Raw genomic sequence first — 19,036 nt, 5'->3', positions numbered from 1 at the left:
GAGGCCTATGACCCACCAAAATAAGCACATGCGCAGACTTGAACTCCGTCAGTGCAGAAAGGAAAGAACCAAAAGACAGGCCTTCTCTGTCTATGCCCCAAGACTCTGGAATCACCTCTTGGTTAACATCAAACTTGCCTCCTCACTTCTACAGTTAGGAAGGCACTCAAGGCCCTCCCCTTCAATGAATGGCTCCTCCCTAACACCTAGGTCTACACATCTCTACTCCACACCCTATGGAGACTGGGTGATCTGCTCCCCACTGTTTCCTCCCATGATTGCTTGTAGATCCCTTGCTACAAACTGAATGCCCCTGTCACTTATTAGCTTCCTGCTCCCTTGTTGCTCTGCTTTCCTCACCATGCTCTTCACCTATGATTGTAAAGTGCTCTGTTGCTTCCAGAAGCTAGGTTAGCACTCAATAATTACCATAATAATTATGATAATAATAATTGAAGTGTGGTGACTTCCCTAATCATTCTATTTGACTTGTGCCTTGGTCTCTGCACCCCAAGGGCTCAAATACCCTATATGCCACCTTGGGCTGAGGTGTGAATATCATGATGGATAGGCAGCCCTGTGCTCCAGATGCAGAAGCCTCCAGCAACTGCTTTTGTTCACTCAGGTTTTGTTTACGTTGTTTTCCTTTCTTTGATGGTGCCTGTTTTTCCTCAGGCTCCAGTCAGCGATCAGCTCCAGGACTTGTCCGGCCAAGGTGCACTCCGTGCAGAGTCAAGCTCTGTTAGTGGACGTGTGAATAAAGTCTGATTCAAGCGATAAGTCTTTGGTGTGCACATTATCGTTTGCACAATTTCTCTGTGACCAATTGTCTCATGCTTTCATCGCCCTAAAACTACTCTCGTCTGTATGTGATCCTAGGAAACACTCCTCCCCATGAAATACATGCTGTGGTGGTTCATATCTCAAGGGGTGACTACAGGTTACCTGGTGGGGTGATAAAGGGAAGGCTGAGTGAGCTCTGGAGGTGCCCCCACACACGATCTCCACATAGCAGGTGGGTTAACCTGACCCCCAGAATTCCCCAGTCCCATTATATGGTCTCCCAATAGGTGTCTCTGGAACACAGGGAAGACAAACTCATGCCTCAAGTTTCCACCATTCAGTGCCAAGTACATTCATCACACTTACATAACGCCATAAAACGGGGCAGGAGTTTTAGAAAACAAATAGGTATTCTATGGGAAAAAAGCCAACGTGTGTGTCTCCAGGGTGCAGGGCACACCGTATTGAGCAAGGACCAAGGCAAAGAAGGGGTTTGCACTTATAGCGGAGGTTGTGAAGAAATAATCAAAATACTGTTACTTGTATGTAGTTAAGCCTGTGTCATACTGAGAGATTTAGAGAAAAGTGAGGTAAAACCTCATCACTGGAGTGTGGGATGAAGTGCTTAGTCAGGTTTGATGGGCAGGTGCATGTGCTTATAAGCCCAGATATGAGGAATGACAGACATACGAGATCCCAGCTAAAAAAGAAAGGGTGTGCACAATGTGTACCCTATAACTATCTGTACATTCATGTCCATCTAGTCTACCATGATTTCACAGCCAGTCTCTGGTGCTGCCACACTCAGGTTCAAATGCAGTCAAATCAGTCTCTCATGCTGCCACACCAAGTCTCTCATGCTATCACATTTGATATATAGTGATGTCAAAATGTTTTACCTTCTCTACTAGACCCAGAGCTTTCTGTGTTGAGGGCTTGGTCCAAATCCTCTGGAGACACTGGAGGGAGAGCATAACAGGATGTCAGAACATGAGAGAGACATTTAGAAGCAGCAGAATTTGAGTAGGAGAATGTCAGCAAATTATTTTTTTTGCAGCACTCAGTTGGGATTTCACATTGGACACATGCTATGTGGGTTACTCTTTCTCCTTCTGAATATCCAAGATTCAGTCAGTCAACCAAACAACAATCATTCCTCCACAGCAGCAATTCTGCTGCTTTTACTTAAGCTTATAGTAGACATTATGGCCTCTTCTCCTCTCAGTTTAGAAAGATCAAGAGGTAGCAACTTTCAGTGCAAGAAGGAAAAGTGCAAAGTACTCCCTCTAGTTATTCTTGTACTGATAGTCCTTCTTCCCCCAGCCTCCGTTGACATCAGTTGTGCATGGGTGTCAGGAGCGGAGCATTTCTTGAAAAGCTCAAGAAACTGAAGGACAGGCGTAGATCTGCCCCGAACAGGCATTAACTTCAAAACTTTAGTCGCACATTGTCAACAAATGCCTAAGCAACTAAAATTGGGACGACAGTGAGTCAGTCCTCTATAGGAAGCGCGATGTGACAAAAGGACTACTACTCTGCAGGAGTACAGGGATGAGTATTGGCTAAAGAGACTATTCATCCCCACACTACTACAAAACCAGCAGTGATCCCGATCATAAAGGTGAAGCAGGCACAGTCCGACAGGTATACCTCCTTCGCCTCTTTTGGTAACATGGTCTGAGGGCAGGCTATACTGTTCTGGAGGGTTGTGAGCTGCCACAGATGCAACACAAACAATACTACGGTGGTACCATAATAAAAGAATGACAAACCAACGTTCTATAAAAATAGAATATTTTAATGAAACTAACAAAAATGCACACAACTAAAGAACACGCTACTGGACCACCTGTCTAAGGTGAGCACAATGAAAACAGACTTTATAGTAATTGGCACTCAGTGTTGGAAGACGGGGGTGCTCTGACAAATATTTCAGCAGCAAAAATATCAAGTAAATGAAGATGTCTTTTAAAAGGTAAAGAAGGAGGCTTAAAAGTCACTGGGGTCTTTTAGGCAGGACAGAGGAACATGGCCTCTTCAAATACGTTAAGTTCTTGTCGTTAGGGCTCAACCGTTTTGAGCAAGGCTTTTTGGCATTGAACTGGGAATCTGGGTGATTTTAGTGCTGACCTGGGATAAGTCTAGGACCGGTAGCCTCGGGTTTCAATGATGCAGTGTTGTGTAACGGTTTATGAGCGGAAGGCACTAGGGCAGCAGACGATGTCAGGTCAGCGTTGCTGGAAGACTCGAGGCATCGGGTGTGGAGAAGCAGAGATTGTTCTTAGGCAGCAAGCAGGCTCGTCTGGCTCGCCACAGCATCAGGGTAGTGCACCAGCAATGGCTTAGAGCTTAAAGAAGCTGGTGACCAGGCACCAGTGATGAGTTGGGAATGCTAGAAATCTCGCCAGATCTCAGATGCGGACATGGCAGATCTTCAGCACCAAGTGTAAATTGGAGATGTAGTCGAACGTTGTGGTCGGGGGTTACTCTGGCGGTTCCCTTGCAGCAGCTTGGACCATGATGAAGGTGCCCAAAAAGCATTGTGGCAGTTCGGAGATAGAGGGAGAGCCAGGTGTCACTTCCTTGCTTCAGTGGTTGTTGGAAGACCCAGTCCAGGGGCTCAGGAGCAAGCTGAGTCCTTTATCTGCCCTATCCAACCAGAAAGATTTTTAGAGAGCACTTGCAGTTTTCTGTCAGCTCCAGTCAGCAGTGTCCTGGGTACCAGTGTTTCAGTTGCAGTAGGCCTTGTCTAGCCAGCTCATCATCCCAAGTTAGCCCTAGGGTTGGTTTATGGACAAAAGCTTGCCTCTTTATTGAAAGTCTCTGCCTTCACCTCTATGGGAGAGACTTTATAATAGACAGTACTCCCAACAGAGCTTCAGTTGAATTCTTCTTGTCTTGAAGGTCAAAGCAGAATTATCTCAGGGGAGAGTTACTCGACTTATATAGTCAAAATGCTACAGCGGATAAGTCCGAAGCAAGCCTGTTGTTAAGGGTCCAATCCTGGCTGCTGTAACACGTGTCCTTTGCCTGTCATACCCAGAGTGCTTTGTCTGCAGGAAGTGAGGATTGGGAAGGAGGTTTGGGGAGCTTTAACAAAATACAAGATGGCAAAACACCTCTGTGGTCTGAACCTCTCTTCTGGGCTACTCTAACTTCATTCCCTTCCTCTGTCTGCCAACATCAACAGATCTCCAGCAATCAGCACCCTGGTGAGAACTAGTCATTGCACTGGGAGGGCTGCCTTTCAAGCTCCTTGGCCCTGCTATCCCCCAGGGAGACATCCTGCTCTGGAGAGGTGATGCCACCCACCCCCTGGAGCGTGAAAGGGGAATCCTTTCTGGTCAACATCCAGATGATGCTTTGGTGAAAATCAGGCCAGACAAACTTAATACACAACCAGCATTGTCTTACAAGGGTCACTGTCAACCAGTTCAACAATTAAATGACATCAAAGGCAAGGAATGCCCCTTATTACCAGTCAGCCCCCAGCCTGATGGAACTTTGGGCTCCAACAGGAGTACATTCAGGAATGTGAAGAGGGATGGGGAAGCCTACCTCCTCCGCCCCCTCCTACAAAATTCATGACCAGGAAGAAGGCCAGGAAGCACCGCAATCACTCATTTTATTTCGGACCGATTCCCAGTGGTCCCATGATTAACAAGTATGTCGAGAGATATCCCCTCAGCCAAACATACTCCCTCAACCAGCCCTACAGACCAGGTGCGGTGCAAATGTACCCCAGCGTGGACAACAAGTCATGTTGCTGACGTCGTTAGAAACACCATGACATAGCAGCGTTAGACATGAAGCACAAGTCCCATCCTCACTTAGGGACACAAACACGCACTTGAATACATGAAGAACACAAGCGTACAGTTCTATAGTTAGAGGACAGACACATGTACATACTGCCATTGCTTTTATTACTTTGCCATAAGCCAAACGAAGCATGCTGAAACTGCAAGAAGCAAGAGATCCTGAACAAAGCTTGCAGATGCTTAGATGCGAATAACCGCATGAAACTGCAGGACCACCTATGGGACATGACAGAACCAAGTGTGATTATCCTATGGAGAATGTAGTATAGCATGGACACTGTAGAAACCACATTATGATGGCTTAGGCACATTACAGCAGGCCACAGGCCTATCAGAGCAAGAGACGAGCTGAACTTATTCAGCCCGGACAAGGAGCAAGACGTGTGAGACAGGACCCGCAGCCAAGGCCAAAAGATACAGATGACATTCCAATCCACAGACAACAAAGGCACCAGCTGCACTAAATGCAAATAATTCTTCATAATACAGAGCGGCACAGCTCAAATTCATGGTGGCTGAACGCGTGACCCGGCCAAAGCAAACAATGGACAGCGGTAGGAAAGAGAGCCGGTCTCAGGCTACCAGACATAAGACCACGACAAATATGCTACAATGTGAGACAAGTGCTGAACTAAAGAGCACTCTCATATACTAAGGTGGTACACACAAGTTACAATACAGGCACATAGTCATACTTAGTACCTTGAAAAGGTACACCGAGAGCTGAGAAGCTTTGCAGATTACAGGCCTGGGGACGTCAGCTCTAGCCAATCAAAATTTAATACCTTAGGGGTGGGTAGCAACGGGCAAGAACCAATGGTAAGTCGACAACACTGCAACATTGTTATAGATAGTAACTTGGGGATGGACCAGGCCAGCCACCTGACATGCGAGAGCCAGTAGAATAACATCTATATAGTCCACTATAGGAGGTATAACACTCAATACCCAATCATGGAGCCCGATAGGTTTTTCTGGAGAAGGGCCCAGGTTGTGACGTCACTCTGACGTAATTATAGTGTAAAACTGTCCTGCGAGCCGAGGAAGAGCGTGCTGTGCATGGATTTTCTTTGTCCCTGTGCTGATTCCTGTTGGTTTTGTCTGTAATAAACCACAGTTTGAACTTGCCGTTGACTGAGTCCTTCGTGTGTCTGGGAAGGAGGTAGTTGGGCTCTCCAAGTCTGAGGATTTCCAGTGTCCCTCTGGTAGACCTAGGAGTTCTTCACAACAAGTGTACATATCCCACAGCAAGGCACTTGATGGGGGTTGTCAGGAGACTGTCCCTAGCAGGGTCCCATGGGTACACTATGATTTTTGGTATGGAGAATACATGAAGGCGAGTCTGATTAGCAGAGCTCACCTTCAGAATCAGAATTAACTGCATTATTTTATTAAAGAAAAAGAAAACTAAGGGCCTCATCACAAGTTCGGTGGTTATTCGGCACAATTACCGCCGGGCGCAAATAGAGTTACCGCTGGGTCGTGCGTCACAATTAGAGCTGTAAGAATCATTGGTAGCTTGTTTATCTGAAGATTACCACAAGTCACGAACAGTCATTCAGATGCTCTGAAATCATTAGTTCAATCTATAGAGAATGGCAATGCACCTATCACCTCAAAATGGGGGAGAGCCATCTTCACCTTAGAAACCATGCACACAAAAATGTGGCAAACCAATTATTGCCTAATATGGAAATCTGACACAATTTTTGCCAGAAAATATGTATGTGTCTGAAGAACCACTATGTCATTGTGAAAGACTCTGTAAAGAATCTGATCTGAAACTGGCTGTAACTTGCTTTTCTGCCTTGTTGTTGTGGTTGCAAATAAAATCACAGGTTCCCAGTTGATGAGCGAACATCGCTGATTGTTAGAGGCATTGTAATTGTAATTGGTTATTTATAACGTGCTTAATACGCAGAGGTTTCTAAGCACAGACCCGGGGATCAAACCTGTGTGGCGTCGTCTTGCTTCCAAGGAGAGCGTGTTGCCCCTGAGCTATCCTCCTGAGACTTGAGGCATGAGGGTTTTTGTGCCAGCGCCACCATCATAATATTCCAAACAAAGACAGGCGGAACAGTTTCAACATTCTATTAACCCAGACAGGGGGAACGGTTTCAGCATTATATTAACTTGCAGTTTGACCATATAATTTCGCAAGGAGAATCTTTACTTTGGAATTCCCTTAAGCTATGACTGCTTTCAAGTTGAATTTAATATCTGTATGCCTGTGCGAGCCAGGTGCTTTGCTATTGTACATTGTTTTATTGGGGGTCTTTATATGGTGCTCAGCTGTCCCCAGGAGGCACAAGAGCCCTTCGCAGAACACATGCTACAACCAGAGCTGAGTGGATTATAGTTGCAAGTTCAGGTATTTATAAAGAGTAGGTGACTACAATGGAATGAGAGCAGGTTCACTTAGGGTGAAGTAGCAGTCCGAGCAGGTGACAGGAAGCATTAGCTCATAGGGAGGCAATGGCTTAGGTAATAGGGAAAAAGAGGATGAAGAGGAAAATGGAAAAAATACTTACCAGTAATTTTCTTACTATTGAATCTTTTCCCACAGATTCCTCATCTTGATAGATACTCCCATCAGCATCAGGGAACGTAGTGTAGCTCGAGGCCATCTATTTGACTCTTGATGTGACGTCAGAACCCTTACTTGTAGTATGCACTATGCCCCGACACCTCAGTTCCCTACCCTTTTCTCCCTGTACTCAGCAGCTGAGGGAATCCGTTCTCATAACACAGAACTCTAAAAAATATTATTCTTTTCAGAACAATCTAAATTCCTCTTCTTTTTTGAGAGTGGGAAAACCATCTAATGTAGAACTGCCCCAATTAGGCTAGGCAACTAGATACGCAACAGAGTGAGTTATTCTTAGACCACTTGTCAAAAGAGGCCCTCAGAAGCTTTCAGAGTGGGGGACGAAGGGAGGGATGAGGAATCTGTGGGAGAAGAATCCATAGAAAGAACATTACAGGTAAGTAATTTTTCCTTTAATGGATTGCATTCTCTCATAGATTCCTCAAAGTGATAGACTCGCGAAGAAGTAATTGTCAAAAGGAGGCGGTTTAGAAGCTCTTAAACTAAAAAGCTCAGCAAGACTGCACAGCCAAAGTGAATATTCCTGCTGCGAGCCAAACCCAGACTATAAAGCTTAGAGAAAGTCTGCAAAGAGCCCCATGTGGTGTCCTGGCAAGTCTTGAACAAATGCACCCCTCCACAAGGCCTGGTGGAACTTCCTTTCCTGCCTTCTCATAACATTCTGTTATGCAGAGTACTATATAGTGAGAGATTGTTTGCTTTGCTACTGCTCAGCCCAATCTCTATCGCATGAAAGCAACAAACAGCAGCTGATCATCCCCCCAAAAAGGAGCTGTCCTGGTCAGATACAAGTTTAACGCCCTCTTGTGGACAAGCCTTTGGAGCCTGTCCTCCTCCTTAGAGGGATGTAGAGATGGGAAATCTACACGCTGAGAGAGATGGTATTTCCGACACACCTTTTGGAAGAAACTTGGGTCAAAGTTTCAATTAAACTTTCTCCTTAAAGAACTACACAAAAGCACTCAAAGTACACTCATGTGCCCTGCCGACGTGATTGCCACTAAGAATGCTGTTTTCAAGGTAAGAAGTCCTATGGGCACTGAATGTAGAGGCTCAAAGTTTGCTGCCATTACCAAATAAAGGACCAAATTTAGGTCCCAAACCGGAACAATAAAGGGATTGGTGAAAACATTCACCCTTCAAAAGATGAGCCACAATTGGAGTGGAAAAAAAGGGTTCTTGCTCAGGCAGTCTTTTGAACAATGACATTGGGGCCAGATATTGTACCCACCTCTAAGCCTTGTTTGACCAGGGACAACAAGAACTCATAAGCACTCAAATGGAGCATGACAACGGGTCTTCTCCCCTCTCTTTACACCATGCCACAAATCCTCTCCACCTACACTCTTAGATAGATGTAGTAGGAGGTCTGCATGAAGCCAGCAGCAACTCCAGATTCTCGTCCGTCAGATCCCAGCTTTCATAGCTCATCCTCTCAAGAACCATGAATGTAGATGGTTTGAGTGAAGCACCCATCCTTCTGACTGTGACAGCCTCTGAGGAAGCCGGTGAGGTGGGCAAACGGCCAACTCCAGAAGGCTACTACGCCCTCCTTGCCCAATCTGGGATGTTCAGGATCAGGTGGCACAGGAACCTCCTCAACCACTGGAGAACCAACGGGATGAGTGGAATGGGAGGAAATGCATTGTGAAGGTCAAAGACCCAATCCACCATGACGGGTTCCCCCAATACCCCCCTCCATGGGAAATTCCTTTGAGTAGAACCATTTGCACTTGGATATGCTCTACGCCTCAAACAGGTCCACTGACGGGGTTCCCTAAAGGGAGAGGATCTCTGAAATGACCTCTGGGCAGATCTCCCACTCGTGAAAAACAGAACCCTGTCTGCTCAGGGCATCCGCCAACCGGGTCTCTGTCCTCAACATGAGCCGCAGAGATTGAGATTTTGTTCTCTAGCAAACGGAACCAAAGCTGCATGGCCTCCCTGAACAACAGGGGCAGCGACTGCCAACCGGTTTGTTGAGGTAATGCATAGTCACCGTGTTGTCTGTTAGAAACAAGATATTTTACCCCCGGAGGAACAGTGCAAACGCTGTCAAACCTAGTCTGACTGCTAGCAGCTCCAGAAGATTGTTGATGTGCCATCTTGGAATAGGCAGTAAATGCTATACAAAGTATGATGGTAGCGGCCAAGGACCAAACACACGTTGCAAGGGAAGCTAACCACTTACAAAAAAAGAGTAAGAGCCAAGGGAACCACAGGTGGCAAACCAATGATAAATAGAACCTGGTCATACACAGTGCGTATTTTAGATGGACAAAAGCCTAGAGCTTGGGAATGCAAGTTAAGCGACTGACCTAATTCTGTATCATTAGCACACACCTTGTCAGCCGGGGCAGCCATATGGGACTGCACCCAAGTGGGCCTGCACTCAAGACTGATTATAGCCGTGAGCCAGGCAGGCCATGCTTGCTGAGTCGGCAAGGAGTAACAAAACAAGGTGCCATCAGGTGGCCTATTGCAGACTGATACTGGTCATGGGCAAATCAGGCCATGTTAGCTTTAAGTCGACAATGGGGGACAACCACGGTGCCAATCAAGTCATTTATTGTCCCGGGAAGCAAAGCAGGGCCATGGCAAGTGCAAAAGGCCTGCACCTTGCAAACAAGGACCATCAAGTGGTATAGAGCCCTTGTGCTAACTGTAATAAGGAATCAAATTCACTTGGGTTCACTACACACAATTTCGTCATCAAGCCATCTTCATGAGATTGAAGCCAAAAAAATCGACCTTTGCTCTATTCTCAGCAATCTGTTGTAGGTGCTGAACCCCTGTGCATCGGGAGAAACCCTATCAATGACCATCCATTGTATATCCTGCTCTGTGTGGTTAAAAGACTGGAAATGTTGTACCAGAGGGGCAGCTGCACCTGTTCTAATTTGGGGTGTGTGCTCACCAATCCTGGTCGACACTCGCCTCTTTGTCATGCCTACATAGATTTTTGGACAGGGACATTTGATAATGTATACCACATTTGTGGTGTTACAATAAGTATGCGATTTTAAGAACCAAGTCACATGTTTGAAGCATAAGAACAAGTTACTTACCAACTGTAATGTTCTTTCGATTGGATGTTCCTCCCACGTATTCCTCATCTTAGATATATCCTTACCTTCAGCTTTGCTGCTTCGGAAATTTTTTCTCTCTCTCCACCAGAGGGCGCTCCACTCGAGGGGACGGCGTCGATGTCCCTCGGCGGCATCCGTCGAGTGTCGACGTCATCCGTAGTATAAATGCATCGAGCGCGCCCGTTGGCCTCTGTTCTGTTTTTTCGTATCAGAGCCCATGTATTATAAAGAAAGGCGTGCATATTATTGACCCAAGCCTTGAAAGAATTTAGAGTGTAAACCACGTGAACTGTACTGTGGGGTAGGATGGGAGGGTCGATGAGGAATACGTGGGAGGAACATCCAATCGAAAGAACGTTACAGTTGGTAAGTAACTTGTTCTTCGAATGGATTGTGTCCTCCCACGTATTCCTCATCTTAGATAGACTCCCAAAGCAGTTTTGTATTGGATGGCGGGAGTACAGATGCCTTTTAGTCATGTACCGAATGTAGTACAGATTTGGCAAATAAACCTCCTTGAGATGTAGTTGAGTCCAAAGCATAATGTTTGATGAAAGTATGCATGGATGACCATGTGGCTGCTGCACAAATATCTTGCACAGGGACACCCCTCTTAACTGCTGTTGAAGTTGCTATGCCCCTAGTTGAATGGGCTCTTAAGCCCTCAGGGAAATCTTTTCCAGCTAGCCTATAACACTCTGTTATGGCTAAAATTATTCATCTTGATAATGTTTGTTTGGTTACGGCTAGTCCCAATTTACGGCCAGTGTATCCCACAAAAAGTTGATCACACTGACGTATCTTTGACAATCTTGAGATGTAAAAGCTTAGAGCCCTTCTGGGATCTAGCCTATGCAGTCTTTCCTCTTCCTTACATGTGTGAGGAGGAGGGTAGAACACATGTAGAATTATTTTCTGTGACAGATGAAAGTCTGAAACTATTTTTGGCAGAAAAGATGGTTTAACTCGAAGGACAACTTTATCTTTATGAAAGATGGTGTGAGGAGGACCACTCGAAAGTGCCTGCAACTCACTTACTCTGCGGGCTGATGTCAATGCAATTAAAAGTATAGTTTTTAATGTAATAAGCCTTAACGGACAAGAATGTAAAGGCTCAAAGGGTGCACATGTCAGAAATTTAAGTAGCAAATTTAAATCCCACACAGGAACTTGAAAAGGTACTGGTGGAAAAACATTGTTTAAACCTTTTAGAAATTGTATTATTAAGGGTATCTTAAAATAAGATCTTTCTTCTGATGAGCGCTTGAAGATAGATAGCGCTGCTACATATCCTTTTATTGTCTTAACCTGGAGCCCCAGATTAGCTAAATGTAATAGAAAAGATAATCCCATAGGAATGTCACATTCAAAAGGATCCACATTCTTATCCCTGCACCAGTTACTGAATTTATTCCAACGACACCGGTACAAAGATTTTGTTGCTGGCCTTCTGGCCGAAAGCAACACCTCCATAACATCATCTGGAAGGTCCCAATCCTTGTATCTCAACCTCTCAGAAGCCATGCGTGAAGGTTGAGTATGTTGACCTCTGGATGGAGAACGTGACCTCCCTCTTGCGAGAGAAGATCCATTCTTTTTGGAAGACGTATTGGAGGGAAGATGGACATGTCGAGAAGGTCCGGGTACCACGTTCTCCTGGCCCAATCCGGGGCAATTAGGATCATGGTTTTCCTGAACTTTCTCAACCTCCTGATTACCTGAGGGATCACAGGGACTGGAGGGAACGCATATAGAAGAGGAAATTCCCACTCTACTACAAATGCGTCTCCTAGAGCTCCTCTCGGGCGAAATTCCCTTGAGCAGTACAGTTTGCACTTCCTGTTGACAATGGTCGCGAACAGATCCACTTGAGGGGTTCCCCAAAGGGCGAAGATCTCCATAAGGACTTCCTGAGCTATCTCCCACTCGTGAGAGACTGTGCTCTGCCTGCTCAGAGCGTCCGCCACTGTGTTTTGCTCTCCTGCTAGGTGAATGGGAGATAGAGAGATCCCTTCTTGTATTGCCCAGAACCAGAGCTGCATTGCCTCTCTGCACAGTGGCAGTGACCCTACTCCTCCTCTCTTGTTGAGGTAGTACATGGCTACTGTGTTGTCCGTCATGATCAGGACATTCTTTCCCCGTACAGAGGGCAGGAAGGCCTTCAGCGCTAGTCTGATCACCCTCAGCTCCAAAAGGTTGATGTGTAGTCTGGACTCCAATGGAGACCAACGAGTGCTGATTGTCAGATCGTTGGTGTGGGCTCCCCACCCCGTGAGTGAGGCGTCCGTCACTACAGTGATCTCCGGCCATGGCTGCTGAAAGATTGTCCCTTGAGGATGTGTTCTTTGCAAACCTACCATTGTAGGTCCTGAGCTACTCTGGTTGGAACTTGTAAGAGATCTGTCATTTCCCCTGAAAATTGGGACCATTGAGTCCTGAGGGCGCATTGAAGGGATCTCATCCTCAATCTTGCCTCTGGCACCAGAAAAATGCAGGATGCCATGAGGCCGAGCAACCTGAGAAAATCGAAGGCCGGTAGATACTGGGCATTCTGGAATTTTGTCACCATCTGCAGAATGTGGTGAGCTCTCTCTTCGGAGGCGAGGCTTTGCCCGAACGAGTATCCAAGACTGCTCCTATAAACTGGAGCTTCTGTGATGGTATCATGTTTGACTTTTTTAAATTCAGAGAAAACCCTAGTTTGTGAAGGAAGGGCAAGTCTTGGATAGATGATCCTGGACTTGTTCTGGAGAACGTGCCCTGATCATCCAATCGTCCAAATAGGGGTAGACATGAATCCCCCCTCTTCTGAGACTAGCTGCCACTACCGCAATCAACTTGGTGAAAACTCTTTGGGCGGAGGTCAACCCGAAAGGCAGAACTCGAAACTGATACCAACCAGTCTTGAAGTTGGAGAGCCTGAAGGATCTGAAAAAGTGTGACCATCTTGAACTTGTCCTTGAGGAACTTGTTCAAGTTTCTCAAGTCCAAGATGGGTCTCAGTCCTCCGTCCTTCTTTGGAATGAGGAAATATGGGGAATACCAACCCTTGTTCCTCTCCACTACAGGTACATGTTCTATTGCACCTTTCTGTAGCAGGGTTAAAACTTCCTGCAACACGAGCGGGTCTGGATTTTTAGTAGAGTTGTATTCCGGTGGGTGATTCTGAGGTTTCTTTAGAAAAGGAAGGCAGTAACCTTGGGATACTGTTTCCAGTGCCCAAACATCTGAAGTAATGCCCCGTGTTAGGCAGAAACCTGTGCAGTTCCCTTGGGGACCACTGCAAAAGATTTAGGACTACAGGTGTTGGCAGTAAACCCACTTGGTAGCAGTCTGTACCACCCAGATTTACCTGGTAGCTGTGGCTGAGCAGTCAGACTTCCCTCAAGAAGAGTTAGGCAGTATGCAAAGTATACACAATGGGCACTCAGATACAATAGCACAAGCAAACACTGACCAGAGCTTTGGTATCAAGGTATATAATTATTTATTTAAAAACACACTTATTGAAACACTCCAGCACTATTATGGTAAATCACTCTAAATACAGTTACTATTATTATATATACATCCCTATTTCCTTATCAGACAAGTCTTAGTTAACACCACTTATTTCCAGACAGAGGTGAGCGCTTAACTATAGATGGCACTCCAATAAGTTAACGAAAAAGGGAGGGAAAAAGGCAGAATGTAGGAAAATACACCACACTAATACTTAGGAACTCTTAAGCAAGGTAGGAAAGTCCAAAGTTACTTGTGAGCCAAAGTCCATAGGCCGGGCCCACTCTTGGAGAGAGTAGGGCGCAAATGCACCCAAGATCACACAATGACAACAGGCTTAAAATGTCTTGCAGGGAGTTCAGAAAGGTTTTAGTTAGGCTCAGAAAAGTTTAGCCAGGGTGTCCCAGACTAACCCAGGGTCGAAAGCCGGGGGCTAAATCTACCCCGTACAGTCGGTTACAAGGGAAGCCAGGCAGAACACGGTACCTTATGTGGAAAGGATCCTCCAGCGGGGGCAGTTGTTCCTGGCAGCGGGTGCAAGTTGCGGCGTCGTCCAGAGGAAGAGAAGATCTCGACGTGGAGGAAAGATGAAGGTCGTTGCACTGCCAGGGAAGAAACCAGCCGCGGAGTTTTCCGGTTAAAGGTACTACCCTTTGATTCACTGTAGTGGTAAAACGTGGTATCCCGGTTGCCGGGGTGCTTGGCACAGGCAAGGCGGCCACGAGATGCTCCAGGAAGCGAAAAAGGAAGCAGACTGGTTATCCCCACCAGTCGAAGGAAGAAGACTCTCCGGGCTGGAGATCTCCTCTGTCGTTGGGAAAAGTGGTGAGACGGTTCAGCAGGGCTTCACCGGCGGTGTCATCGTAGCAGGTCGGCTCAGCTTCTCCCTCGTCGGATTCTTAGGTCCTGTGGCGACTTCTGAAGTTCCAGTCCCCAAAGCCCTGCTTTTATGCAGAAAACCCCCATTCACTCAGCCTAGATGTCACTCAAACATGCTAACTGGTGAGCTGGCCGGCTCACCACTTGGGCCAATCAGGACGGAGTGCGACTTGAGTTGCCTAGGCAACTCAGTCCAGGGTGCCTAAATCCCCCTCCACCCCTCCCAAGTACCCCAGACAGAGCGGCACCACTTTGGAGGGCTTCTGTGGAGAAGCCCACCAAAAAGTGGAACAAAGAGCTCAACTTGGGTTGGAGTCACAGAAGCGAACACAAAAGCCATTTTAGAACCGAGTTCTGGCAAAAAATACCAACCGGAGAATTAATATTAAATAAATAAAACGGCGGTATGGTCGAGGCTATAGGAATTAAATAAATAAAGTTGGTAGCCTCGAACAATGGGAAATCCCATAGGGATATATTCGCGGTTGAATATAAAAAGTAGTATCCACTGCCACCAGCCAAAACTCGATCAGGGGGGACGGAGACGTGCCCCCTCGACTAACAGACCCTGGGGTAATCGAATTGCCCCGGCCAGTACGTCCACAATATGATGGTTTGTACTGGTTCTGTTCAGAATTTGAGACTAGTAAAGTCAATGGTGACTTTACATGCCCTGGGAGACAGTAGTCAGTCCCAGGGTATGGAGTCTATACTGGGGGTCACTATGACACCCCTGTGTTACTGCACTGAGGGTGCTGTGTAACACACATCACAAAAACACATGAAGCCCTATGGAGTAAAAGACCTCATAGCCCATTAAACACATCTAGAGTCAAAGAGACACACTCAAATCATGTCCAAGAGTGAGGGTAAAAGAGTCTCACTCGTGGCAGGAGAAAAAAATAAACCCCAAAAATCCAGCAAAGCTGCTGGGGGACTTACTAGGTTAGGAAATTCAGCCTAAACAGCGAATTCTCCCTAACACTCCGCCATTCTTTCAGATGCTGTGAGATCCTGCCTCCCACTGGGGTCTTGTGAGTCAATACCTCAGAGTGGTTTTGCGGCAGCTCCAGCAGCGGCTGAAGGGACAGATGCTGCTGCTGGGACAGATCTAGCGCCTCTTCCTCGCCCCCGAGGACATTTCCTTTGTCCCCTTTGATTGGCCTGTCCCCTTCCTCTCCTAAATGAGGAGTAAAAACGAAAGGGATGACCCATCCAGGAAGATGAGCCTGTGTAAGGGCGTTGCTGAGGTTGTCGTATAGCGACACTAAGTGACTTTGCCGCTGCTTTGGAGGTCTGCATCTTCTCCAAACTTTCATCCGCCTTGCTGCCAAACAACCTCGAGCCATCAAATGGCATGTTAAGGAGTCTAAATTGAACATCTGGTGCAAAACCTGACTTCCTTGGCCACACAAATCTGCATAGCACTGCGCTAGACGCCATGGACCTGCTGATACTGTCAGCAGTGTCCAAACCTGCTTGAAGGCATTCTCCCGAAGCCTCCTTACTATCCTTAATTATGGATAGGAAACCATCACGTTCCTCTCCTTCCGGGATGTGTTGAGCTGCCGCTGACATGCAGTCCCACAGAGTATAATTAAATCTAGCCAATGTACAAGATACATTGGTAGACTTCAGAGCCATGCTCCCTGATGTAAAGATCTTTTTCGACCAAGTATCTATTTTCTTGTCATCCCTATCAGGGGGAATAGTGGGGTTCTATTTTCTTGTCATCCCTATCAGGGGGAATAGTGGGGTATGCAGCATTTTGTGGCTGCCTGAACTACCAGACTCTCAGGAGAAGGATGTTTACTCAAATACTCTGGGTCAGAGTTACAAGGTCTGTATTTTGCCACTTTTATTTTATTTACTGCTGGACTAGATTCCGGTCTTTCCCAAGCAGCATTTACTCTCCTTTGCAGGGCAATATGAAAAGGAAGTATGGGGTCTGGTTGAGGACCGCCTGACAAAATATCTGTCATGTCATCATCCTGGTATACAGGTGCATTATTACCCCACCCCATAAACTCTGTTACTCTATTCATGAGTTTTCTGTAACCCAGATCAGCATGTTCTGCTGGATCTGGTCTCTCAAATTCATATTCAGGAGATGTGTCTATTCCACTTGCAGACTGTAAACATTCATACAAATCCTGCATTTTTGATTGAGGATTTATTAATTCCTCTGGAACATCTCTTGTCCCATATTTTACCCCTGCTGATGTAACCTCAGGTTCATCTTGTTCTTCATATTCTTCATTTTCTGATGACATTTCTCCATATACAGATGACATAGGGCCTCATTACACGGATGGCGGTAAGGATTTACCGGTACCGGTATTTTACCGGTACCGGTAAATCCTCACCGCCTTACTACGAGGTCCCTTTGCGGGTTGGGGAATTTAACGCCTACTTTTTGAAGGCGTTAAAAACCAACCCGCAAAGGGACCCAGGGAGCTAATTACGGTACCGCAATTTGCGGTACCGTAATTAGCGCCTTCCCCATTCCCATTATGCCCTATGGGGCAAAAATGGGAATGGGGAAGGGCAATGGTGGAAGGGGGAATTACCACCCCGCCGACCTTGGAATGGGGCGGTAATTCCCCTTTCCACCAAGGCGGTGCCGTTTTTTTCCCGGCATAAACCATGGCGCTAATAGCGCCATGGTTCTCCGCCATCCGTGTAATGAGGCCCATAGTATGGAAAAAATCATCTGTTTTCAGGTTGAAATATTTTTTCAGGAATATGTTTCAACCGTGGTGTCGACGTCGACAGAAGCGTCGATGGCGTCGAAGTCGTGGCCGTTACCTTCGATGTTGTCGAGGTATTCTTCGATGTTTTCGAAGGCACTACAAATGGCGTCGATGGAATCTTCGAGGCAGTCGATGTTGTCGAAGTAGTCTTCGAAACACTCGACGCCGTCGAAGAAATCTTCGAGGTCGTCGATAAAATATTCGACGTGACTTTTTTCTGTTGGGTCGTCAACCCTTTATACTCGACAGTCTTCGACAGAGGCTTCGAAGATGTTTTCGTCGAAGTCTTTAATGACTTATCGACGTCGAAAGTCTTTTTCGTAGAGTCTGTCTTTTTAGGTGTCTGGGAAGAGTCCCTAGAAGACACCCTCGACAATTTCTTGTCGGACTTCTTAGTTTTAGACCTTCCTCTGTCACTTTGTGACTAGAGACATGACCTTCAACAGACATTTTTGAGGGGGCCTGGGCCGCGTTCTCAAAAATGTTCATCATGGACTCTCTAAATGCTTCCCACTTATTAGGGGAGTCGTGTTTAGTTCGACAAGTAATAACTTTCTCCGAAGTCGAGAAAGAAGAAGAAGAGGGAGATCGGTGTCGTCTCTTTTTCGCCTTTTTGGACGAAGAAGAAGAGGACTTCCTTGATCTACTCCTCGATCGTGATTTTATATGGTGTTTTGCCGAAGACTCAGCCGAGTCTTTCTTCCCTCTCGAAGAAAACTTTGAGGATTCCTCCCCCACCGCCAGTTTACCTCATCTTTCTTTCAATGCCTTGTGGGTCATGGATTGGCACGAACCGCAGTCATCGATCCGATGTTCGGACCCGAGACACCAGAGGCAGTTACGGTGAGGGTCGGTCAGCGACATTTTTCTGCCGCACCTTAGACACTTCTTAAACCCCGTTTTCGGAGTAGATGGGTTCGAGGAAGACGACATAATCGCTTAAGACTGAAGCGCCGTTTTATTTCGATCCGAAGCGAAGCTAACGGAAAAACGGAACTGAGGGCAACGGGCACGCTCGAGGCATTTATACTACGGATGACTTCGACACTCGACGGATGCCGCCGAGGGACATCGACGCCGTCGCCTCGAGTGGAGCGCCCTCTGGTGGAGAGAGAGAAAAAATTTCCGAAGCAGCAAAGCTGAAGGTAAGGATATATCTAAGATGAGGAATACGTGGGAGGACACAATCCATTCGAATGTTCGGCTCGTCAGACTTGTATCACATACGGCACAAAACCTGCATGCAAAGTGACCCATAACGGATTGAGTTGTTAAGTTCCAGCAATCTTCCAGGGTATTGATCCGTGTTGGATCTGCTTTTAAGCGGGAGTGGACCAGCTTGTTCCTTATGTTCTGGCCCCATTTCAAAGCAAACAAAGGTGGTTTGGAAGTGCAGCCAGTGCTGCATATCAAATACCAATGTTTTTTAATCCGATTTTTAAGCCTTACAGTATCGGGTGAAAAAGTAGTAATGCACACAAGTCGATCCGTACTAGGAGTTTTGTCCCGTTTAGAGACAGCAACTCATGGTCCATGAAGAAGGCACTTTTCGCAGATTTCTTTAAGCAGTTTAAACAGGTAACCCCTGTTTTGAAGTAGGGA

General features: G+C 46.4%; 1 protein-coding gene across 3 annotated transcripts in view; it reads right to left on the bottom strand.

Moving 5' to 3' along the window:
• Window positions 1-19,036, bottom strand: part of CCDC88B (coiled-coil domain containing 88B) — a 1,445,666-nt gene that overhangs the window by 137,118 nt on the left and 1,289,512 nt on the right. For all 3 annotated transcript variants that reach the window (XM_069645149.1, XM_069645150.1, XM_069645151.1), the window contains exon 27: window positions 1,683-1,742. In XM_069645149.1, the coding sequence (XP_069501250.1) occupies window positions 1,683-1,742 (60 nt within the window). The remainder of the gene's footprint in view (window positions 1-1,682; window positions 1,743-19,036) is intronic.

The sequence above is a fragment of the Ambystoma mexicanum genome, chromosome 2p, assembly GCF_040938575.1.
Source record: "Ambystoma mexicanum isolate Mex_15411 chromosome 2p, UKY_AmexF1_1, whole genome shotgun sequence".
NCBI lineage: Eukaryota > Metazoa > Chordata > Amphibia > Caudata > Ambystomatidae > Ambystoma > Ambystoma mexicanum.
The sequence above is the reverse complement of the archived record's forward strand: the minus strand, read 5'-3'. Positions and strand labels throughout refer to the sequence as shown.